General features: G+C 29.4%; 1 protein-coding gene across 1 annotated transcript in view; it reads right to left on the bottom strand.

Moving 5' to 3' along the window:
* LOC129958389 (glypican-5-like) overlaps positions 1–27,637 on the bottom strand; it is a 116,056-nt gene that overhangs the window by 80,957 nt on the left and 7,462 nt on the right. Inside the window, exon 2 of the mRNA XM_056070855.1 lies at positions 23,653–23,811. Coding sequence (XP_055926830.1) covers positions 23,653–23,811 — 159 coding nt within the window. The remainder of the gene's footprint in view (positions 1–23,652; positions 23,812–27,637) is intronic.

Below are 27,637 nucleotides of genomic sequence, written 5' to 3'. Positions count from 1 at the left end.
TCATAATGGAGGAAAAGTTGTTATTAAACGGTGTTTAAAACATAGCGATCTTTCATTGAAGGGAAATTAGATTTCCTGATATGCCATTGCGAATTCCTTAAGTGACCTGTGAAAGATACGGAACCGGAAGGATGTGATGCATTTATCAAAAGAGTTTTATTTATTAGTGAGTTCAAATGTATATTGCAAAGCAACCTTTAGTTAAGAGTCAGCTGTTCAAATCAGATTTAAATTTACACTGCGCGATGATAAATATCTGAATTGCCATATTGAATTTATATTGAATATTAATTATTTAATTATTAATAAACAGACCTATTTATTTAACATCTTTAGCTAGAAGTAAAAAAAAAAAAGTTTTTAAACACACATTTTAACTAAATAATTACAACTTTCGCGTTAATTTATTTTAAATTACAAATTAAATTCAAAATTAATTTTCCACATTATCTTCTTTAATTCCCGATACTTTTTAAAAAAATAGATTTACTCTGCTGAACCTGCAAAATAAAAAAAAAATAAAAAATAAATAAAAAATGCTGAGTACTGTCGACAGATTACACTGATTTTTGTTCAATTTTACCTCATTCTAATAACTTTTCGTAGTTTTAAGTAACTTATATAACAAAATGTCCTTTTTATTATTTAAACATATCTACTTATTTAATGACGACGTTTTAATTTTTATTAAAGATTAAAATAATTCTTTTTTATTTCAATAACTAGCTTTGTTATTACTTTTTTCTTACACTTGCATTTTGGTTATTAAATACAAAAAAATGGCACGATATTTAATTGAAAAATTGCATGCCATACTAAATAGAAAATTTTTTTATTTATTATTTTTTTTTTATTTTTGAATTTTAAAATGTTATAAAATGACTTTCAATCTTATTTAGTTTACATTATTAAGCTGTATCTATAAGAATTATGCCTGTAGGAAATATATATAGTGCAAAGCAGTAACTTTTTTTAGTTCTATATAACAAAAATACATTATAAAAATATAGAAGGTGTGCATCTAAAACAAAAAATATTTTCGGTTAATAATCAATTTTTGTTATATTAACATTAATATGCGTAATACGAAAACATAATACGATAATAATAGCTGATTGTAAAAATAATTTTTATCATTTTTAATTCAGTTTTTCAGTATTTCTTTCAGTCAATCGAATTATGAAAGGAGCATTTTCAGAACCCCAGAATTTTCAAATGAAAGATTATGTAAATTATGTGAAAATGCGCAATCATGATTTTTAATGAAAAAATATGTAAATCGATTACAGTCCGATAGTAAAATGTATGATTAAATTCAGGAAGAAAACGAAAAGTCGTTATTACTTTTTCAAAATATGTTCCAACTTTTAGAATTTTACTTTCGTCTATAGTTCTTGCAATTCTTTTCTTTCTTTTTTTTTTTATCATATTTTGTGCTCTATCTATTCTTTCATTTTGGAGAAACAAAATAACGTAAATTTCTGATAAAACAAAATAACGTAATCTTTATAATTCTATTATTCCATTAGAATCAAAATTAGGTTTGAGAAAGAACCTGATGCGCGTATATATATCCTGCTTTTACCGCTAATATTTTTAAAAGAAAACGTACAGTCTGTCAAAAAAGTATTCGGACGCAAGACAAGTTCAGAGATTTTTATCATAATATTTCACTTAAATAGACAAATGAAAACAAAACAAAGAAATAAATATTATTTTGATATATACAAATCATAATAATTCAAACAAAACTCTCATAATAATGCAATTATGGTTATAATTGAAAATAAAAGAAATCAAATGGAAAAACGTGCTCAAAAAAGTATTGGGACACTTCCCAATAAATAAAGAAAAACAATGCAAACTTAAAATTTAATATCTTGATGGGTTGCCTTTGATTTTTATGACCTCTCGTAGTCTATTTGGCATGGGTTGGACCAATTTTTTTGCAAAATGGTGCATCGATTTTGGTACTCACTTCGACCAAATGTTTTCTGAACTCCAACTCCTGCTTGTTAGAAATTTGATGTTCATATAGTTTTTGCTGCAAATAATCCTACACATGCCCAATGAGATTAAAGTCTGGACTTTGTGCAGGAGTCTTAATAATAATAGGACAGTGGTAGAGCACCCTTTACTTGCAAATATCAGTAATGGGTCCTCTATGATTCGGGTTATTATCTTGATAAAATTTAAAATGTCTTACGATTTTCAGCTTACTAGAACTTTGCTTTAAATTTCGCTTCAGAATGTAAAGATAGACATGTTTATTCATTGTACAACCAAAAAATGTTAGTTCCCGAGTTAGTTAGTTTGTTGTGCTTGCCATACAACCCCAGACTATTTGATTGCCACCTCCATATCTGACAGTATCTTATAATTTTTTGACATGCATAGCTGTATTTGGTTTCTGCCAAACATTTTGCTAGCCATCCAATCCGAAAATGTTATATTTGCTTTCATCAACAAATATTACATTTTCCCAAAATTCTTTTGGCTGCTTTACGAACATTTTAGCAAATACCAGCCTAGTTTGTCGATTTGCTCTGCAGATGTAGTGCTTTCTTTTGAGGTACTCTGCCTTGATATTTATGTTTTCTTAAAACACTTCTGACAGTTTTAGGATTTACAGATTTTCCAAACATACTTTTACATTGCAGAGTCAATTTTACTGCTCTAGTTTTTGGATTAAAGTTAACTTTTTTTGCAATCCAATACTTTTCACGTTCATTAAATGTCCTTCGACGTCCTGATCTTTGTTTGTTTTGAACACTATTTGTTTTCTTGAACCTGTGAATATTATTAAAAAAAAGTAGACTTACTTAATTTCAAGATATTCCCTATACAGCGAACTGATTTTCCATTTTCCAATGCTTTATTACAAGGTTTCGCACATCAACCCATATACCTTTGTTTCTCGCCATTTTTTCTATAAATAATCTTAACTATTGAAAATTTTATGCTTAAAATTACTGTCTAAAAAATGTGGTAGTAAATTCAATTCTATTGATGTGCTTTATATTTGTTGAATTTCTCATTTCAAAAGTGTCCCAATACTTTTTTTGACTTCTATTTGCCTTTGAATTATCTTTAAAATCTAGATCAAAGCATAATTTTGAAATACCAATAAAATTTTCCTTACAAACTGTACAAAAAAATGTTAAAATATTTCTTGATTCATTTTGTTTTTTATTTTAATGTGATAAATAGTTTTATAAATTACTTTGTAGTTATTCAAGCTAAATGTCCCAACACTTTTTTGAGTGACTATATATATTCTATTTTTGTATCATCCTTTTAATCTTAATGGTCAGCTTACATTTAAAGACTTATGAATATTTCATGATTATATAGTATTAAACAGTCATTTGTTCATCATTATTACAAACTTTTAGAGAAGCTCTCAGAGATAACTCAATGTCTATAAATGACTGATTTATAGAGAATTAAGAGAAAGCAATAAAAGTCACATATTGCATTATTTATTTTATATGAGGAAGCTACTAAGGTTTTAACTTATAAATCTAATTTAAAGCTACGTTAATCGCATTATTGAAGTACTCACGATATAATACGATTAAAACCTCATCAAGCGAATTTAATCGTATTATATCGTGAGTACTTCACTGCAAGCTCTTTTACAATAAATTCGCATTTACCTAATGATGCTGCTAAGTTAAAATCACAGTCAAATTCAATATTAAACATGGTAATCTTTCAGTAAAAGTTACTATGAAAGAAAGAAAGGTTATATCAGTTTCAGCCACATTCATTCAAAAATTATCAACCCGAACACCAAGCAAAATAGGTTTTTTTTTTTTTTTTTTTTTGATGCAGTCAGTCTATTCTTAATTCATAGTTGTTTCACATTCTTTATATATATTTCTAAAGAGAAATAGAGACAAAAATCGATTTCTCTAAGAGATCCCCCTCCCTGAAAATCGTCATGGCAGCTTGTTGTAGCCATAAAAATGAGCCATGGTAGCTTGTTGGTAGAGTCTCGGATCAGAGAGGAACGGAAAAGAGACTTGATTTTACCAAGTATCCATCCTGCGCACATGCCTAAAGCACGTTAAGCCCATAGGGGTTGAAATTTTTCCTGATGGTAGTATTTTGTAGAAATGGTTTGGACTCAATTGCCGTCTTCGACATCTGACCATGATTTTAAAATACAATCTCCACTCCAAAACAGCCAAATTATTTCCATCCCAAAATTATTTCAAAATAGGACGTTAATAAAAATAATAATAACTCAATAAAAATGTTTCGGTACGTGCAGAAATAAATTTTGAGCTTGGCAGGACCAGGGACAAAAGATTTATTAAATTGATGAGCATCAGGTGGGGAAACTATTTTTCATAATGAAACTGCTGCGTACATTAAAATCCTTTCATTAGATAAAGAAGTGGAGATGTTATTTTACAACTTCAAACGCAATAAGTTATGTAAAGAAGAAAGAAAAGGGAGTGGTTACATCAAGATGCGAAAAAATTTTTTTACTTATTGTGGTAACGATGTACAGTACTTATAGATACAGAAGTAATCAATGATTAGCAAACAACACCTATTCACTATGATTTTTTTATAAAAATGACAGCCTTTATAAAGTCACGTAGCATATATTTTTTTCAGAAAATTTGAATCAAGCATTTAAAAATCCAGTCTTTTAACTCATGCAATTAAAGAGTGGACAAATTGTTCTGAGAAAACAGACAATGCAGTAAAAGAGAAGTGAAACTGAAAAAGAAAAAAAAAGTGGACAAACTAGAGAAAGCAGTATTTCGTAAAAAAGGATATTCAGTTTCTCCTTTTCATACAATCAAAATGCAAGTAAATTACTATTTCAAAATGAGTAATACTAGTATAAAGAGATACGCAAGTGAAAAAAATAATGCGCAGACAAAAAATATAGCAATCTTTTCTCAGAATGTTCATTTCGCAGTAACTAGGCATTTCAAGTCTATACATGTATGCATTTCAGTCTGCACATGTAGGCATTTCATGTCTCATGTATAAATTGTACATTTTTTCTAATTTTATATTTGTTTCATATTATTGTAAATAAATCAATAGACAACGGCGGTTATATTAAATATATTTTCGTGTATCAAAAACTATACACAGCGAAGCATACGAAATTCTGAACTACAAGCGACATACAACAATTATATATCAGAAACAATAATTTGACAGCAGATGTAACTAACATATACGACATTTTAATATAACAATGACGATATCCTATATCGTTTTCAAATTTTCGTTTCTAATACTGTATACAATCAGACATGTGTAATACTATAGTTTAATCATGTAGGGTGCCCTCACACCGTATTCAGTAAAATCAGTTTTTCAATCGCGTGGATGTTTGCTTTCGATCACGACGTAAAATTACATAATGAAATGCATGTTTATTTTATGAAATATCAGAAGAAATATTCTGATGATATTTCATAAAATAAAATGAGAAAAGCGTACCTTGATTATTTATAAGCTTAAAAGTTTATCTCTGAAGTGAGAGGGTTCGATTCTTTCATGTTTGTCTACGTATCTAACCTGATGTTGCAACAGCAGGGAGAATCCGTGTCGAAATATCACTTCCTGTCATATTTAGTGGCCTCTATCCGACTGTAAAAAACGTAACAGCTGAACCGACATTTTCGGGCCTACACAGTTTTCTTCTACTGTAACATTAAACACTAAGAATGTGTCTGTAAAAGAATAAGAGAAAACGCAAACTCATGAGCAAGCCACCTCATCTACAATTTCAGATTATCACAAGATCAGAATTCAGATTTTGAAGAGCGTTTTATTCCAGACTTGAATATTAATTGAGGATCGTCTAGAGGAAAGGTTCTTAAACTCTTCATATATGCGATTTCCCCCCCCCCCCTTTTTTGCATTCTTAAATTTTCTCATGATGCTATTTTGGGCTTTTTGCGTCAAAGTATGAATTTAACATAACAAATGAAGGCACATAAATAAAGCGCTAGTTGATGAAAAATAAGAAAATCCCTTTTAATACGATGGTTTCATGTATTTCTTAATAATTACTGGTTATTATTATTAATAGTAGTAGTTAATTAACTCATTAATAGCTACAACTGTATTTTCATTCCACATGTAATTTTATTTTACCGATACTCATCAAGTTTAAGTGATCCCAAAAGAGTCGTGACCCAAAGTTTAAGCAACAATGATGCGGAAAACAGCCTCTTAAAGTATGGTAGCGACCCCTATGGGGTCGCAAAATCTCCCACAAGATTTTTTAAATTTTAATTCTTCAATTTTTGTAAGAAAATCGATAAGTAAAATTATATCGATACATACGATTTTATTAAAATTCACCAAAAAGCTAATTAAAAAATTCTAGGGAACTATAATTAATTAATACTTTATTATCTTATTTATTTTTAAGCTTTGAAGTTGCAGCAAAGTTTTTCTGATGGAAATCGTATAGCGAACATTTTTGGATCAGGAAAATCACTGATAGCATACATCTGATCACAGCAATTGCACATTTTTACTTTCCTTTATACCTTCTGGATTTCTTACGGTTAGGATTTTGCAAACAGCCAATGAAATTAAAGAATGCATTTCCAAGATACCATATTAAAAATTTCAATATTTCTTCCCAACATAGCAATGACTTTTTTATTGACTTTGATAATTCAAAAAAATTAAATTTAGAAAACAAAATTAATTTAATGAAAATGAATAAACATGCAGTGAAATCTTAAAAAAAACACACACACACATTCTGGAAAATGATGTTAATTTCAAAATTCAATGCTCCTACTAAATTTAGCGATTTTCGGTTCATTATTAGAGAAACAGATTTGATGACCTAAGACTAGTGAAGTTTTTGAAACCTATTACCTAAAACATTTTCCTTTTTCGTAATCGCTGCGAATGCTCATTGTTCCACACAATGCCTTTTTTTCTCAGCTCAATATCACTATTTATTACCAACATAGCAATGTCTTTTTTTATTAACTTCGGTAATTCAAAAAAAAAAAAAATCAGAAAACAAAATTAATACAAGGCAATAATTGTAAAATTCAATGTTCCTACTAAATCTATCAGTCTTCGGTTCATTATTAGGAAGCAGATTTGATGACTTAAGACTAGGGAAGTTTTTGAAACCTATTACCTAAAACATTTTCCTTTTTCGTAATCGCTGCGAATGCTCATTGTTCCACACAATGCCTTTTTTTCTCAGCTCAATATCACTATTTATTACCAACATAGCAATGTCTTTTTTTATTAACTTCGGTAATTCAAAAAAAAAAAAATCAGAAAACAAAATTAATACAAGGCAATAATTGTAAAATTCAATGTTCCTACTGAATCTATCAGTCTTCGGTTCATTATTAGGAAGCAGATTTGATGACTTAAGACTAGGGAAGGTTTTGAAACCTATTACCTAAAGCATTTTCCTTTTTCTTAATTGCTACGAATGCTAATTGTTCCACAGAATGCTCTTTTTTTCTCAGCTCGAGACGAAACGCGTCTTTGTGACCTTCACTTCAAGCTTAAAAAGAAGAAAGTCTCTCTCGCCTTTCGCTCCCAGAGAAAGTAAATGAGTTATAACAACAAGATAAAACTGCTTCTGAATATATAAGTTTATTTTACCACTAATCTGCTGTCACATAAACTACACCAAATGTACTTTAGACATGCGGTAAGATATAAGTTCAATTTTTTTTTTTTTTTTTTTTTTTTTTTTTTTTTTAGTGCCCGCTCGGAGGAATTTTAATATATCCTGAATCTGAAGTTCGAGATTAGATGATTGCTAAAGTTGTTCAAGTTTAAAGAAAAAAAACTTAACTTTATTTCTTTCCTAAAAAAGTGATTCTCATTAAATTAATTTTTTAAAAAAATGTGAATTATTATTTATGAGTCGTTAAAATATTCTGTACGATAAACTAATATGCATATCTATATCTACAAAAATGGAATAATAATTCAGGCAAATTTACTGAGAAAAATCGCGGCCAGAAAAAGATGTGGTAAATAATATTTTTGTTTAAGTATTTAGGTATCAGTATTTTATTATAAATCTTAAAGATAATCTTCCCACTTGTTTTATTTGCATATAAATAATTTTAGTTAGATGGTTCACAATTTATATAATATTTCTGTACGTAGATTTCTTATAAATAATACATCGCAGTTATGCTAAATCATATTACTTTCTGTTGTTCCTAAAGGGCTGAAATTATTTCTCAAAAAAGGCCTATTCAAATTCTGTCAACCGAGATATGTAATATTCTCTAAGAAAAGAATGCTCTACCGGAAATTTAAAAAAAAATACAATTCAACATTATTCGCTTAGAAAATAATGTTTCAGCAAGCGTACGGAATGAAATTATAATTCAAGCAGAAATCTCTCCAAAAATTAATGTACATTAATATTGATGTACAAATGCTTGCGATGAAAAATTCTGCTTTAAAAATGATTATAAGATATAAAAATGTGAAAGATCAGCTACAAAATCATTAATTTTTTAATCACTACGATTTTGTAGGATATATAATCTATTTTAATTCTTATATAAATCTGGAATATAATTTGACGATTTATTATTACATTACCCTTAAGAGAAGCATTTTATGGATGTAAAACGTTATTAATCAGAAAATCTTGAATTCTACTTATTTTTAAGCATTTTATAAACATAAAATGAATTTTTAGTACTAAATTTTGAAAATTCCATCTTGGAATTCAAAGAAATACGAAAAAAATTACAATAAATGAATTTCATAAAGAGGAAAGAAGGAAATCCGATATATATCAACATAAAACAGCCTTTAGTGTTGCCATTTGACAAGTTAAAAATATTCTGAAGAAAAAATAGACCTTTCAGTTATTCTGTTTAATACGAATTCTATTTATCTGCGCCTTTCAAAATCAGACTACTGTAACTTTCATTTTTAAACTTGATCCCCATACCGACAAGAATAAACAGCCTCTTGAAAAATACCGAGGATATCTTATATTGAAAAATACCGAGGATCAAAATACTTTTTATTCGAGGATTTCCTGAATCGAAAGTATAAAAGTCAAAACGTGGATTTTAATCCCATCTTTCTACGATTCGATACAATTTTGACAATTTCTATTGCACACAATCTTTCAACAATGGAACCACTTAAATATTTTAATTTAACTATTTATCGTTTTCATTCTCTATTATCGATTCTATAAACGATTTGAAGACTGTAATAAAACGAATTTTGATTGTCTTGATCACTCATCAATTTAAAAATGTTCTGAAGACTGTAATAAAAAGAATGTTCATGTTTTACCACAACTGCTAATTTTTTCAAAGATTCTAGACATCTGAAATTCCACTTTAAATATAGTTAAGTTCAACTGAGAAAGAAATAATGTTCGGAACAACTTTCCGCAGGTACAGACTGTGCGTTTTTAAAGTCTTTAACCATTTATGGGCACAAAGCTATTTCCACCGTTTAAGAATCCACATACATAATTCATACAAGCTTTCTCATCTGGGTTCTTATTCTTTTTTTTTTATTTCCATAAGCCGTTTGATTTTTTTAAAAGAAAATTCAAAACAAGACATTCGTGCAATTTAATTGAGGAAAATCGTGGAGAGAAAGAAGCTCTGCTATGAGTTCTTCCCCACATGAGCGCACGCATTTCCCCCAAAAAGAAAATTTTAAACTCAGCGAATTCTCTCTGTCGAAAGGCACATTCTCATTTCTCCATCCATAATTCAAGAGCACCATCCCGTTGCTCCCTTGATCGCCACAAAAACAGCGGTTTAGGTGTGTCAACGCTGTAGGCCATCAACACGAACTGTGAGCAGCGTTCTCTCCCTTGACTACCAATATGTTTTCTTCTGAACATCCTTTTGAAAGAATAAAAATATAAAAAAGGAAGCAAAAAATCAAGTTTAGCTTCAGCAGCTGCCCATGTTTGATTGCTTTTGAACATTATGTTCGAATTGCAGATTATTAGATCATAATTATATGCTTTCTTTTAGAGGATTATTGCTTGCATTCGGGTTGTATAATTCTATGAAATTTTGGCATAGTAAAATGCAATTAAAGTAACGATGCTCTATATCAGTAAATAAAACATTAAGCATAGCTTTGATTTGTACTGATAAACTGGTAAAGGACCCTAGAATTCCAATTATGCTTTGGAAATTGTTTTGTAGTAAATCTAAATGAACTCTTATTATAAATAAATCGTGATGTAAATTTAAAGCTGACAAGGAACAGCCAATTACAGAAAGTGATTGTTTTATTTGGTGGGAGGGCAAATAGTGGTAATATTTGAGATTTTGAACAGTACCCTGATGGCAAGAATGTATATCTGAGCTAGTACCCTAATTTCCAAATTTCCACTCCATTCACTGGGTTTAGAAAATAAAGAATGTATTTTATTAAAAAAGTTTTTAAAAACGCACTTTTATGAGTATATAAGTAGCTGAAATTCTTTATTTTTATTATTCCCGACTTTTTAATCTCGAAATTTATTATTTCTCAAACTTGCCACCAGTGACACTGTGGTTTCGGAATCAAAATTTGATTTAATTATCGATCAGTTTAAAATCAGATTCCAAAAATAATGCATAGTTATAGAAAATACAATCAATTATTAAAAGATGAGAAAATTCTTGAAAATTCGATTATTAACTCCTGTTTTACAAACATAAAACAAGTAAATAATATTATCTAAAAAAAAAATGCTAATGGGAAGACACTTGGCTACCATATGTTTTAAGAGAGGGCAACGAGTCCATTGTATCATTTATATGTTAAATAAATAAAAAGCGGGTAAAAAACAAGATAATTTTTTTCTGAAGTAATGAATTTTCAAGATGGGATGAATTCAATAAAAATTTTATTATAATTATTTAATATAATATGAAGATTTGTACTGAGCTCTAATTTATGACTTTTACTATACGTAATCCTAACAGACTTGAGCGGAAATTTATTTTTAATTATTCTTACTTTTCTATCAGAGAGAACCAGAGGGAATATAACAAAAATTATCATAATTATTGAAAATACATTTACGACTTCAAATAATGGGTAAACTATTTTTAATTAATACGTTTTATTTTTCATAAAGAATCTTTAGAAATCTTAGTCTTTTTTGTTTCATTACATAATTGTTATTCAGAAAGCTCATATGCAGAAAATAAATAAATTATCTAATTAATTTGATGGCATTTGCATTCTTTTTTTTTCTTTGAGGGGACAAAAAAGTTTTTTTTTTTTTTTTTTGCCTTGCAACATCATGAGAATTGTTTAATGAGAACATAGCATGGGAATTATGTGCAATCGCGAATCAAATATTAGCGCATCACTCATCATGCGCATTATGACCTTGTATTTCTATTTCCAAAAGCAAAAATTCCTTCTTAGCTAAATATTTGTTGAGGTATCATCTAAAGGACACGCTTCACTCAAACTCGCTAAAAAAATGTATTTCAAATTTTTCTAAAATCCTCAATTCCGTTTTATTGGAAAAGAAATTAAAAAAAAAACCTCATACCAGGAAAACGTTGAAAAAATCGTTTAAAATATTCTAAAAACATAAATTCCATATTATGGGAGGGGGAAATGAAAAAAAAAATACTATCAGAAAAACGTTAACAAATTTATTATTATAATTATTGAAATTCCTTTAAAATTTTGAACTCAATACTATAGAAAAGAAGAAAAAAAAATCGCTTTTTTTTTAATTGTTTGAAAACCTTGAATGTTTTACTATTGATTTAAAAAAAATAATTAAAAATTTATTTAAAATTCTTCAATCCCATATGAATGGGGGGGGGGGGATACTCATGCCAGAAATACTCAAGTTGTTATGTGAACAAAATAATGCAAAATAAACAGAAGATCTAACATTTCCATCTCTGCCAGAAATCGCAACTGAGAGAGCTATTAGCTTGAGATGATTTGCTCACGGTTCAAAATTATGAGGTTCGTCCCTAACAGCCCTCATCTCGCTTCGAAATGGGACGTTAATATATCAAATCAAATCAACTCTCAGCTTGCGGTGTTGTGCTCTTCGATAGCATCCGACGTCATTTTCGCTGAGGTAATACACACACCTGAGCAGTTATATCTCAGGAGTGCTTATGCGTCATTATTTAAGCTTTTACAATCCAAATTAGAAGGCACATACAGTCGATTATAACAGTATATCGAAGAGGGAACAATTAAGAATTTTTAGCAAGCAAACATTTTTTTAAAAATTATAATCTCAATGAATATCAAAGTAATACAATTAATTTTTTCAAATGCTTTTATCAGGGTATTAAAAAGGAAAAATAATGTCTTATCAAAAATATTGAATTTAAAACAAAAATCGTAAAAGTATGAGGCGCAGATAGAAAAGCTTTAAGTAAAGTGAAATCAAAATCACATTTAGAATATATTTCAATTTTTATATAATGAGTGCTTGGGATTTATTCCTTCTTATGATATTCATTGCGGCATTTATCGTCTTCTCTTGTTGTTTTCAGCATCTTTTGCTTTTAGAATTCTTGATTTGATCTCCAGAATCTTAATTACAAAAAAAAAAAAAAAAAAATCCTTTTGAACACAAGGGATAAAAGTGTCTTTTTAAGTTTTCTATATGAATTATATTCTTTTAGTTTTCCTTTTTACGATATTCATCAGGGCTTAAAAAAAAAAACGCTAAACACCAAAGCCTCAGTAGAAAATCCAATGCGGTGTCACTAGTGTGGACAATGCCGCATGTAAACCACTATATTAACTCGACCGGTTTCATTTAAATTTACATCTGTATTCTAAATTGTCATATAAAATTTCAATGCGAAGAAAATTTTCTAGATTTAAATTCTAGATTTTAAAAAATAAATATTCTAATACGTACATAATTTATATATTTAATATTCTGCTAGAATAATAAATATTCTTTAGCGCATTAGTCATTTCCTCCAATCTTAAGAATTTGTTATTCTAAGAAAAAAAAATTATTCTTATCTTTTTATAATATTCCTAATTTCTTAGTTCAATTAATTTTTTTAGTCAAAAGTACGGATTCAACATAAAGCCATAAAGGAGAAAGATATTGTGCGAAATAATCTAATCGGAATTTTAAGCATATTTATAATGTATTTTAACTTTTAATAAATATCTAAGAATTTCTTTTTTCATATTACATTGTGTCTCTGTTTCTTTATAATATTTTCGATAAGAAAAAGTATTTTCTAATTTTTACTATAATACTGAAAAGGTGTTTAAAAACTTTTTATTTTTATTGCTTTTTAGTCTTTAATGCATTTAATAATTCGTGCTTACAAATGTTATGGAATCAAAAAATTAATATTTCTCAAAGTAATTTCGAAATGGCATCCCCTTTGTAAAATCAAATTTCCCTAAATTAATATATTAATATATAATCAAAAATGAGTAAAATATTCTATTGTCACTGGGAAAATTTCGAAAATTTAATGCATAAAGAAGGGAGAACTACCTCACGTATTAAAGTACATTGATTGCAAAATTCCACCTTTATAAGCATGAAACATGCGAAAATAAGTAAAAGCATTTAAAAATAGCTGTATTAAAAATCATTATGATTCTTTCTTCATTTTCATTTAAATTCAAATTTTTAAACTCGTTTTATGATTTAATAGATTTATATTCCAGAATAAATAAGTTTTTCTAAAGTATTCACATTGAAAGAGTATGTGTATTTTATTTATTTATTTATTACTAAGTAGCATCCTGTTTTAAAACTATAAATTAGTTAATGAGATCACACTGAAAATAACATTTGAGTGATCATCGTATTCATCAAACTTCCACACCAACCGAAATTAAAATATTAGATACACAAAAAGCAAGCCCACAAACATGGTAGATCTTCTGTGGAATTGAATCACGTAAATATGATCCACTAATCCTTAAATCAACATGTTAGCTATAGAATTAAAGATCATCCCTAAAATCAGTGGCAGCTTCAATACTGTAATCATAAGGGTACTACAGTTAACGAGATTACACTATGTAACTACGCATTTTTGCATGATTTGAATTTTTTAAATTAATATTGAATAATTCAACCTTAAGATTAGTGGTGGCTTGAATATTGTAATCATTAGGGTACTGCACCTAACAAGATTACACTGTGTAGCTGTGTTAATATTCTCTAAATGATGAAAATTATAACTCGAAAACAAACGCAATTTTAAAATGAATCAGCAATCAAAATTTAAAACTAATGAGAGAAAAGAGAATTTTAGAACTTTTAATAAAGAAACAAGGTCAAAATAAAAATTTTCATAACATACTACAGAGATAACAAAATAAAATTAACAGACGTTTAATTTTCTGACAATTTCATCATCGGCATAAAAAAAAGTCATGAATAGGGAGGGACTTTTGAAATTATACCCTTTATTCAATATTTGCCAGACAGTAATCAACAAGTACATAAATGCTGCGGTTGAAATGATACGAAATATTTGAAAACGAGTTGATGAGTCACGAGTCATCTTTGTCTTCTGGCAAGTGGTTTAACTTAGGAGATCCTTCACCAGAATCTTTGAGTATACCTTCAAATGGAGAAAAGAATTCAAATGAAATATTAATTAATCCAATTTCTTACTCGGTTAATGCCGGTCTTTTCCCTTTATTGGAAAAAAAAGTTGTTTGAATTAGATTTTCATTGGTTCTCAAAATCGAAAAGTAGACTCAAGGGCGTTCGTAAGAAAGCTAACATCATTCGCCGAAAAAATTTCATTTTCTTTCTCATTAGTTTGGTTTACCTTTAAAAAAAAGATAAATTTGATTAAAAGATTTTCGGACACACACACACAAAAAAAAAATTACGAATGGATTTTCTCATAAAACTTTTTGAAAAAGGAAATAAAGATTTTGGTTGAAAGAAATCCTTAAATTCATTAATAGACCAATAATACATTTAAGAAAATTATGAAAATTCGAACTTTTCTAACTAGCCTTTTTTTTTTTTTTTTTTTTTTTTTTTTTTTTTTTTTATGAAAGACACTTTATCGAAATTCAATAGCATGTGCAAAAAATGCTTTATTTCTGTAAACCTAGTCAACACGAACGAGGCCTAAAAGGACGCAAAATAAAGAGCTTTTCACAATATCATAAAAGTAGGTATAAAACAATTCCACAAAAATTCTTTTCTTGTAAGAAGTAATTTAAGAATTTTGCGCGAAAAAAGAATTTTTCAAAATAACAGAAAGTTGACATAAAAATGCCAATTTTCGGCGCGGATCATTTGATGGAAAGCTTCATAAAAGTCGAGATCAAGTGAAACAATCGAAGTATATATTTCACTAACTGCAACGAGTTTTTCTTTTAATACAACTTTTTGAAAGGAAATAGTTCAATTTCAGAAGAATTAGCCGATTTCACAACTAACATTTTCTGGAATGCGGAAGTTTCTGGAAAAATATAGGAAAAAATGAAATTCACCGTAACAGTTTATTTTCTAACAAAATCCGTATTTTGAAATTGGTTAATGCAGGTACTCATTGTTCAGAAGAAATGAGTAATAAAGCCTCAGATGAAATAAATTCATAACCTTTGGTACTGACGTTTGAAAAATGAGGAAAATAAAGGTATATTGTAATTATCGGTTATTAGCAGCAGCATTTCACCGTAACAGATGTTTAAGCAACAAGCCAGTGCATTTGACTGTTCAAGACAAATAATCCTTTTGTTTTAGGAACTGTTTAATGTAATAATTTTGCAGCACGTTAACAATCATTACTTGTTCCAGTATAATTAACTGTTAAATGATAAATAAATCCAGTAAGGCGAATAAAGCCTCAGAGGAAATGAATGCAGAACCATTTGTAACGATACTTGAAAAGTTTGGAAAATTAGAGGAAGACTATAAGTTGATTATTAGCAGCAGCCTTTCACTTGACCAGCATTTCCTCAACAAGCCAGTACATTTGCTTCTGAGGCAAACAATCCTTTACTAGACAGTTTTTGTTCCAGAATCTATTCATTGTAATAATTTAACAACTTATAAACTAGCATTGCTAGTTTCAGATTCATAATAGCTAAATAAATAAATCCGGTATAAAGGGTTCCTTTATTTAAATACCACTCAATCTTAAAAGGCAACTTTATTTAAAGGGGGGGGAGGCCATTTTAAAAAGAGTGAAGAAGAAATGAATGCATAGCCGACAGAGATGACAATGATTAGTCCAGAAAATAGATAACAATAGAAAGTGGGAAACTAATCTCAATTGAGTGGCCACACCATTCGTGAGATATCGTTGATTCGCGTGCCGCAGGCCGCAATAACTAAACAAACACAATAGTATTAACCGAGCAATGAATATATCAAATGACAGATGGTATTAATGGTGGTATGTTCTGAAAGTATAATGGTTTTATTAACGCGCTTGTATAAAAGATTTCTGCAATTTCCGATAATAAAAATAATTAATAATTAATGCTATTCGGCTGGTGTATGATACAGTTTAGATGCCACGTGTACAGTTTAGATGCCACGTAAAAGTGTAAGAGGCCGATGGGTCATAACAATGAGAAAAACTAATAAAGGCATAAATTAAGCCAGCAATGTTAATTTTTTTTTTTTTTTTTACAAATGAAAAATGGCTTGCATATATTAATTTATGATTCATGTAAAGAGCAAGAGAAAGAAAGAAGAAGAAATAAAGATTTACTGCGCTACAAAAGATTCTCGCGCTTTTCGGTAACAAAAATTTTTAACACTGTTTAATTCGAGTGTAACAACACAGCTCAAACTGTACGCTACGCGTTCCATTGTAAAAAAAGAGAAAGAGAGATATCGCTGGGCTTTAAAAATGAACAAGCCTAATAAAGGCATGAATTAAACTTCGCTCTGTTGCAAAAGTTTTTTTTTTCCATAAAAAAATTCTAACAAATATTGATTTATAATTCTTACGAAGAGAGTAATAATAAATAAATGAATTCAACATTACATTACAAATATTCTTAGTTCGATTTTTTATAATATAAATTGAAAATATGATCTGCCCAATACAGCAAAATTGGTTGAATTCACATAAAATGCAAGAATGCATAATTTGAAAATTGAGATATCTCATTCATTTCTATCTTATTCGAAAGACTTTGGAACCATAAAAAGTTCAACAGAGGCGCTTGCTACCGATCAAATTTCGCAAAATCTTTAGTCAACTATTTTTTATTCTAATATGTCTGTTCCAGTATTTTTTTTTTTTTTTTCTGTACAATTCGACTGATAGTTACTATTAATTCACATCTGGAAAAAAAAAATTCTCGCAGATTGTCAGTTGTAGATACAGAAATAGAAATTTAAACAGAATCGAAATTTAAATGAATTTAAGTCAACTGGTTAGCTAGTGTATTGTGGTTTAATGGCCCAAATGCCAGATTTGGCTAAATTATGCCAGGCAAAATGTTAAATTCTACATAGATAAAAATGCAAAGAATATTTTAAATAAAGAATTAAAAGTAAATTTATTTAAAACAAAAATTAAACTAAATTTCAGAAAGAAATTTAACTGCATTTCAGTCATCTGAAGTACATAATAAATATTTAACTGAACTCCAATCAGCGAATGAGCAAATTAATGAATCTCTAAATTCCCACTTTTCACTTAATAAATGCAGCATACAATCAACGTTGCTTGAGCCATGCTTCAAATACCACAATCTATTCCTCTTTATGCTGAACTGGATCAACACGCGTGAGGAACATTTTTGTAGGAAAATATGAGGCATTTTAAATCCCCTCCCTCCCCCAATGCTATGTCAACTGCCCTCCGACAGCTAGACATCACTCTAGAAAAGCGGCGAGTTCGGAACAATAACAAAAGCAACCACTGGTCAAGGATAAACGCCGCATCCCCCGTAGACAAACTGGCAGTGACCTCCCTACCCTTTGGAACGAATGCGTTCACTGACCTTACAGCGATTAAAACCATTCCATGTTCGGAACTGCTTACACGAATCAACTCACCTGAGGAACATTTCCGATGGAATATTGACTTTTGTATTGAAATGCTTCGTTTGAATAAAATGGTCATTTATTATGTACTTTGCTCGATCTGAATCTAGCTAGATAACCTCGGATTCTTTTCTTTAAAAAAATCTTCAAAGATATTGTTTTCACGAATGTATGCCTTTTCTTAAACGATTGAGGTGTACTTGGAATTCAGAAAAAACGAAGAAAACTATGGTATTCTTCTTAGAAAGTCATCTCAAAGCTGAAAATAAAATGTTGAATTCCTTTCCAAACATTACAGTATGAATCATCCAGTTATTATCAAGATATCGAAGGTTCTAAACTTTTAAGTTTAATTGCTGCGTAAAAATAAAACTACAAAATAATGGAAGTTCATATATTAATTTTACAAAAGAAATAAAACATCGGTTTAATGTCAAACAAAATTATCTCAAATATTTCAAGACTGAAAATAGTGCTTGCTGTTTGACATTAAGCGAAAAAAAAAAAAACTATTTTTAGATAATGAAATTTTTGTTTTTCATACAAAGCAACGCAAGACAATCGTAACGTTTAACTATTTGTATGAACCAAGAATTAATAAACAGAAAAAAAATTAAGCCAATGGAAATGAAAGAAAAATTAAACATATCTTCAAAGTTTCACACGAAATAGAATTTAAAAACTTTGATTAATTTATAATGATCTTATGATATGAAATCTTATTATATTAATTCGTTTTTTGAAAGAAAACAGAAAAATTCTTGGTAAATTATTCAGAAAAAAAAAATGATCTTTTAGCTCTACACGCGTAATGGAAATCTCGATAAAACTCCCCGAAACAAAAGTTAATAAAAGAATCTGGTAAGAGAAATGGATCTGCAAAAGGCCCAATTAAGTAAGCAATCGAGTGATTCCACCAACCGCAGTCAAATGAAGCCATCTTTTCCTCTCTAGACGAATAAGAGCAAAAGAGCCCTGAAATTCCCAAAGGGGTTGTTCTCAAAGGGATTTTCAGTGGTGAAAGGCGAAAGGAACAGGTTATTGAAAAGCACTGGGTGTGTGATGGAATGTTGTCCTGTCAAATAAAAAATGCAGCGACCCAAACAAACACAAAAATCGGCCGTTCTTCAAGTGTCTAGGCTCTATTTTATTTTATTTATTCCGCTTATTATTTCTCCCCGCTTCCTTAAAAGGGCGCGAGACATCGCCAACCGTGTGTCACGATTCTTTTTGCTTGCTATTGCAGGCCAGTCTGAAGAATGCGACACTCAGGACGTCTTCACGGATTGGCCATCATTAGAAAAAAAAAATAATAGTGCCTTTATTTTTTTATCAAAGATAAGGTAAAGTCTTTGGTACTAGAGTCACGTTATATATTCGACAAGAAAATGGATTTTTTTTTTTTTTTTCATAATTTAAAGAAATCCCCTACGAGCAGAATTTTGTTTGCGTACCCCATGTAGTGCAAGAGATCAGCCATCAGACTAGACCACTTAAATGAAGATAAGATATATAAGCGACTCGTTATATATTCCAAGCTAGTTTTAACACGATAAAGGTGTTTTGATAGATACCTATGAAATATTGTATTTGGAATGGAAGAATTATGAACTGAATTTTAATTACCATCTTGAAAATCATTCAGGCGACTCAATGCTGAAAAGAGCTTTGAGCAGCAATCGATTTTTCTCCAGTTCTTCTAAACGAAAATAACCTATTTTACACAATATTAATCTCAAAAGATATCAACCATTTTGACGCAAATTAATTTCTAAAAAAAATTCATTTTAACTAAATTGATTTTAAATAAACTATTTAATTGATATAATATGATATATTCTCGCATTGATATAAAATTCTGGATTTTTCTCATCAATACAGATTACTACCAAATCTATTCATTATTCGTTCAAGGACAAAATACCACGACCATTAGAAATATTTAATGTACGATAAATTATGATTACATCCTTTTAATATTTATATTCATATCCGTCCGCTCATCTTATAATATAACGCAGAGCATAATATGACACAAGCACTTACAATAGCATTGTGGTGATAACAGTCAACAGGTGCAACATAACCGCGATGCTTATGTTAAATTTAAATAAAAATAATATTTATTTAAAACAAAATCTGTTGATTCAGGTTCCTCATTTGGTCCTGAGTCATCTAATTTGAATCGAAACTAGCACTATCACCATTCAAAGAAGATCTAAAGATCTTTCACTGATGATTTTGTAATAAGGCAGATAAACAAATTATATATATCAGCAACGCGAGCCATTGATTTCAACAGCGATATACTAGAAAAAGACAAACATATATCGAGCTACAAAACTTCTTACTGTACGCTCTTTCAAGTAAGCATTGTTTCCTTGTCAAAACAGTTTTACGGCTGCAGATTTCAAACCTGATGAGCACATAATACAAATGTTAAAACGGGTTATCGTTTACCGATGCGTGTTAACAAGCAGTTTATCTACTCAATTATGTGAAAGATGGCTTTAAAAATGATTGAAATGTAAGAATGTCATAACTTAAAAGTAAAAGAAAGAAAAGAACCATGACCTCTCGTTAACGTCAGCGACTATTTTACTAACTTTTTTACTAGAATCGCATGAAAACGATTTTATGCTAAATATTTTTTATGCTCTAACTAAGTTTTAATGAATTGAGTAAAAATGAATTTTTTATTCATTAATATCAATTATCTTCTTATTCTCTATTGAATTTTCTACCAAAGAAAAAAATATTTTATTCCAACTATTTTCTTATACCCTATTGAGTTTTCTATCAAATGAGCGAATTAATTAATGACAATTATTTTCTTATTCTCTAGACAATTTTTTATCAACCATCTGAAAAATATTTTATTATACATTTATATCACTTATTTTCTTATGCCCTATCGAGTTTCCTATCAAATAAATGAAAATTAATTCATTATTATTTACTGTCAATTATTTTCTTATGCTCTAAAGAGTTTTTATCAAGGGAGTGAAAAATATTTTATTACTATATTATGCCAATTATTTTCTTGTGCTTTATCAAGTTTTCTATTTTCTGAGTGAAAATGAATTTGTTATTACTTAATGCGAATTATTTTCTTATTTTCTGTCTATAGAACGAACAGTTGGGTTAAAAATAATGTTCATTTACCGAATATTTTAGAGCATCGTAATTCGAAAATAAATAAATGCACCTTGTAATTACCTATCTTCCTTTAAGATCATTTTATTGTTTAACATTGCTTTTTGAAGTCTAGGTTATACATATGCGCACAAACAAGCTTGACTGGAATTAAAGTTAGATTATGGACTTAAAGTTGATGCGTGTTTCGTCAACACCTACTGCGTTTTAGAAAAACCGCTTTAAAACACGCAGTTGTGGAAAAAGAGTATTTTTAAAAATGGTTTACAACAAAAAATACTTTTAAGAATTGGAAACAGAAACCACTTTGAGGATACGGTGAAATTTTAAGAGCGTTTAACCTTTCTTAAAAGAAAAACATTGCAAAAGTTTCTGAAGAAAACAGGGATTTTCCGCTTTTTATTTTCCTAAAGTTTTAACGGGGAGAAATGTCATGTAAGGAAAAGAAAGCCAACGAAACAGTTTTTTTCGCAAAATCAAAAACACTCAAATAATATAAACAGTAAAGATAGGTAACATAAAAGTGAGTTCAAATGCTGAATTTTCATTAGCATTAACATCATGACGATACCTACGATTCAGATATCTAATTACCATGCCAATTATGTTCCCACATTTTAAATTTCTCATTTATTTATGATATTTAACTTAAATGTTTTTGTATAGTGTTTTAACAATATCTAATTTTCATGCATTTCTCAACCTTCTTAACAACTTTTTTTAAACATAAGCAAAGCATTATGTTTTCTCACAAATCCTTTAAAAGCAAATTAATATTTTATCCGGAAAGGAAAAAAAAATGTTACAAAGCACCTTCTCTTTTTACTTTCATAAAAATAGAAGAATTTCAAGCACCACTTATATGGTAAGCTGTATATTTTCGAAATATACAATTCTTTCGATAGTTTATATATATAGTGATTTTTTTCCCTTACAGGGGAAAAAATACCTTTTAGAAGCTTTTAGGTAATGAAAATGAAATAAAATTCTAATCTATGGCACTTAATTGAGTGCGGAGCCACTTTCTCTCCCCCACCCCACCCGTTTGAATTAACAAAATTAAAAATCCCAAATTTTAAAAAACAGAATTCAAATCTCGTAAATCTTTAAATGTTCTTTTTCTCTTTCTCAAATTCACTCCTTCTTTAAAAAAAAAAAAAAAAAAAAAAAAAAAAAACTTTCTCTCTTTTAATTATTTACGAACTGAAAAAGTATCTCTTGTCGAGATTCGGAAATAATAAACCAGCGGGAGCGGCCTTTCCGAAACTTTCCAGCATACTGCCTAATAAAGGTGAAATCATCTCTCCCTCCCACATGTAAATTTGCGACCTGGGGTAAAGCCGTGAACGCCACAAGAGTTCAGACTTTTATTTTCAGATTTCCGCATATGAGAGTTTTGTGCGTCGTAGTATAGTAAAGAAAACTGAGTATGCCTTTTAAGCGTCTTACTTTCATCCGATTGAAACCAAAATTTGACACGCAACCAGAATTTTAGAACAAGATCTTATACCAAATTTCATTTATCTAAGTCGTTTCGTTTTAGAATGATTGCGTTTACATAAATGCGAAAGTACAGACCGATAGTCGGCCAACTTTTTCAAGGATTCGGTTAAAATTTGATCCGTATCTACATTTTAGATACTAAAAATTCACATCAAAAGTTGCTTATCTTTGTGTTTTGTAATTATCGTGTTCACTTGTAATTCGACAGGTATACAAGTGAACTTCTTATAATGATTTTTGTTCAAAATTAGACAGTAATCTGCAAATTTGGTAAGAATCTCGAAACCAAATTTTATCCATTTAATTCAAAAGCATTTTTCAGTACTATTACAAAACTCCATAAAGACAAAAAAAAAAAAAAAAATTTGGATTCCTGACGATCCAACTCTGGATATTCGGCAGAATCTCAAGTTCGAATGTTTTTGATGATGGCAATTTTTTTCTTTTTGTATACTTTGTTTATGAGAAAGCAAAAACAAGAATTGGAATTAAATCTGTTTGTCTGAGATCACGAGAACTTAAAAGTATAACAGGCTGAAATTATTATATGTTATCGTTACAGAAAAAAACCTATTAAATTTTACACAAAATCAGTTAATAGTAAGTCTGCCTGTAACCACTTATGAATGCGATGACAACCTAGAAACGCAGCAAATGAAGCGTGTCACATGGTCATATCACCGATATCGTAGATATTTATCTGTACTTAGACCAAATCTCTTCTCAGGTTTGACTGTCCATCGGTCTGTCTATGAGTATGTATGTGAACACGATCATTCAAAAACGTTATAAGCAAGATAAATGCAATTTGGATGTGGTCTTGCCGCCTCAATATAGATCTCTATCAGATTCTGGATCCAATCAATCAGTGAGAAGAGATCCAAATGTATACTCAAATCTCTTGATCACTTGAATGCAAAACTTAAATTGCTAAAGCACACGAGAAAGTTAAGGGAAGAACAATATCGCGGTCTGCCCTTGTAATAAACACTTGAAATAAATTTTACCTCTGAACTTGGTGGCACTCGTTGAAATGAGTGTCTTTAAATAAGAATCTGCTCCTTGCAACAGATTTTTGAGATCTTTTCGTCCAGCTTCCTCGTATTTAGTCTCCATAGACTTCGAACAGCAAGTTTTGGCTGAAGGACATAAATTTAAGTCTTTGCCTGCAAAGAAAAAGAAAAGAAAAGGAATGTTAAGCATTGCCACTTAATAATTATTATGAAAAATCAAAGACAATAAGTAACGATAGACAATAAGACTAATTTTTATATAAATTTTCTACAGTGTTTGTGAGTCCGAAAAACATTGTGTCGAAAATCAAAATGAAACGTGGGAGGAAGGAATAAGTATAAAGAGAGAGTGGTATGAATGACGTATACGGATCAAATGATCCGTATACGTCAGTTCGTTTGATGTATTTACAGCTAATGATAACATTTATCGATAGTAAATAGAAAGTCCTGAGTGGTCGTTGAACAGCGTAATACGCATTGTACAGCAATAGAAAGGTCTCCATAAAATAAAACTTTTGTTTTAAACATTGTTCTATTGGGAAGAATATCAGTTTTTTTTTAAATACTTTCATTAACATCCATTATTTTTAAATGCAAAAGAATCGTACTCATCTGTATTTAAATGGGTATAATATAATAAACAGATTTCATAGTATTTTTACACTCACCGACTATAGCTGAGACTGAGAGATATGAATTCATGACTTCTTGGTACTAATACATATTAAAGTTAGAGTAGCAGCATTAAAAAGCAATAGCTGTATGTGCTTTACTGAATATAGGCCTAATTTTGTCGAATTATTTAGAATTGGTAATTCATGAATTTCATACCTCAATTTATAAGCCACTAATTTCATGCCTAATTCATTTATAAGCCACTAATTCATGTTGTGGTCTCCCCGAAACTTTCTAGCATATTCCACAATACATTTTTTATCCATCTCTATCCACGTAAAATCGTGAGCCTTGGATAAGACCGTGAATATGGCATTATGGAACGATAGTTACGAAATATAAATATTTGGCTGAATTTAGCATTTTTTCAGTATCTATCGTGAAAAGATGTATTTTGAACGCCTTTTTGCAGCCGATAGACGTCAAAATTTGACACGGGATTATATTTGTAATCACAATATAACATACAGATTTTCAGTGATATAAATCATTGAGTTTGCATGCATGCGAAAATACAGACTGACAAACGATTAATCGTTCGACAAAGTTGGTTCAAAATCTTAAAAGAATTTATATTTTAGATGCTAACCCTATGTACTAAATTTTACTAACATAGTCTTTTGTTGTTGTTACCGAGTCTATTTGTTCTAGAACAGCCAGCCACCCAAACTTCTTCAGTAGGAATTCTATTCAAAGTTTGATAGAAATCTGCATATTTGGTCTTAAGTCCATGTACCAAATTTCATCTGTCTAGCTTAAAGCTATTTAGAGTGATTGTATTCACAGACAGACAGGAAGGTATAATGCCAAAAATGTGTTTCCCGGACTCAGAGAAATCTGAAACGTGGAAATTCGTTAAAATCTCGAGTTCGAATTCTTTGACGATTGCGTTTCTTCCTATATACTTGAGAGGTAAAGAGAAAGTGAAAATTGAAATTCATTTTCACTGTTCTCAAGATTTTATCCTTTTTTTTTTTTTCATTTTTTAATGTAAAATAAACTAAATTTGTCAAATTACTTACAAATACGTAAAAATGAAATAGAAATAAATATATAATCAAAAAAGTAAAACATAGAGAAAAATGTTATATAACTGATAGCGATGGCTGTAAAAGTTTCCTTTTAATCGCGTTTTAGTTGAGATAGCACACATACGGCATTTAATAAATTAATGAAGATATCTGAAATTCTAAAGTATAAAAAGCATCTGATGATCAAATAATTATTTATAATATAGTTCTATAACATATTATATTTTCATTTGTTAAACGATTTATTAGCATACCGCCAAGCAAGTCAATAAATAAATAAAATGCCACGCAAATCTTTAAATGGTTCATAAATCATTAAACAAGAAATAATTGTGTGAAGATAAATGCACAATAATATAAATGTGACAGTAAATAATCTCAAATATTACTAAACATTACTGCATTTATAGATAAGTTCCCATTGGACAAATAGATATCTATGAAAGGAGAATATTAGCTAGAAAAATAGTATATAATTCAAAATATTTCAAAATTCTTTGACAAGTTAATCATATCAAACAAAAGAGAACTCGCAACGGAAAAGTAAACCAAATGAAAAATTTATCAATCCATTAGATAAATTAAATCATATTATTTATTCGCTTTTCTTTGCTTTTTAGGTCCGAAAATTCTCTATCCTTGCTCACACCAAATTATTAAATCAATATTTTCATCTGCGTGGAATACAACAAAAGGAGTTTTCTTCCTGTTTAATACCACAAAAGAAGCCATCGCTAAAAACGAGATTACGAACTTGGGGAAAAGAATTTAGCTCGTTTACGTACCAATCTCATTTGTGTAAAAAGATAAAAGCTGCGCAGGATTTAAAAAGCGGAAATTGCTTTAGAAAGATTCTGTCTTTTGACAGGGATTTAATACTAAATATCTTTGTTTGAGATGACAAGCCAATTGTTTGAAAAATGAAAAAGATTTGATGAACAAAAATTTACATTTATCAAAGTTATTTTTCTAGTTTCATTGCTAGCTTAAATGAGAAGTATCTGATGAACAAAAATTTGCATTAATCATAGTTATTTTTCAGATTTCTTTGCTATTTAAACGAAAAGCATTTGATGAAAAAAAATGACATTGATCGCAGTTATTTTTCAGATGTCATGGTTATTTAAATGAAAAGGATGTGATGAACAAAAATTTACATTAATCACAGTTATTTTCCAGATTCCATTGATAATTTAAGCATTCAATTTATATGATTGATCTAAGGGGAAAAAACAACGAACTGAACTGAGCATTCTAAATAACTATCTTTTTGGTGATTTTTTTCTTCTTCGATTTTTGATTAGAATACAAGAGTTGTATCTTAGTATTTTGCTGATAGAAGTAATATATCCAATCACTTTGAAATAATTCTATATTTTATGATAGATATTTAATTCCTTCCTTGTCCCAGTAAGAAATATTCGATTAAGAAATTGTTAATTCAAATTTGCTAACACTAATTCTAAGGAGCTAATTTTTTTTCTATTTAAAGGTAATTAAAAGCAAATAGTGTATTAAACTGGTCTTTTGCCTTTTTCATTTAATTTGAATGCTAGAGTAATACTAGCAACGATTATTTGAATTATAAAATGTAAAGAAGACGAACCCGAAGAACCATATAATAAAAAGGAAGCTTTTATCTTTCAACTGATAAACTGCTCAAGGTATGGGAAACGAGATACTCCCTTTTCTAATTTAAGCAAAACTAATAGCGAGCCTATTCAATTTTAATAAGTAACGCAATATAGCTGCAATAAATGAATAATTGTTTTGTCTTAGAAAGAAGACCAGCAGAAAATAGAACATTCAATAGCATTTTGCTTTCCAATTTAAAACAACTCAAAAAGCGCTACACTGTCATCACCAATAACTGTTAAATAAATACTTGTACCATACATTCACGCCAAGTTGTCTACTGTTATATTTTTAATCATAAAAAGTATCTTTAACAATGGAAGGATGGATAAGCGAAGAAAATAAAATGCTAATGGCTCTCAACAACATTTGTGCGAAATCTAGGAAAGCTAGTGAATTAATATCGAAAATTCAAATAGTCTTGGCTCACTTCCAAATTCGGTTTTTACTGTCTTCCAAATGAGTGCTATTTCGAATGGATTCATTTCGAAGATGCTCTGTTCTAGAGCTCAATGACCACTGAATTTGTTTCTTCAAGACAGAATTCTTCAAGAACACGCAGACATTTAGAAAATAAATACAGCTATAGAGTCGTCGTCATAAAGTTGCCAATTAGACTTAACCAAGCTAAGATA

Source organism: Argiope bruennichi, chromosome X1 (genome assembly GCF_947563725.1).
Source record: "Argiope bruennichi chromosome X1, qqArgBrue1.1, whole genome shotgun sequence".
NCBI lineage: Eukaryota > Metazoa > Arthropoda > Arachnida > Araneae > Araneidae > Argiope > Argiope bruennichi.
This window is presented reverse-complemented; position numbering and strand designations above follow the sequence as displayed.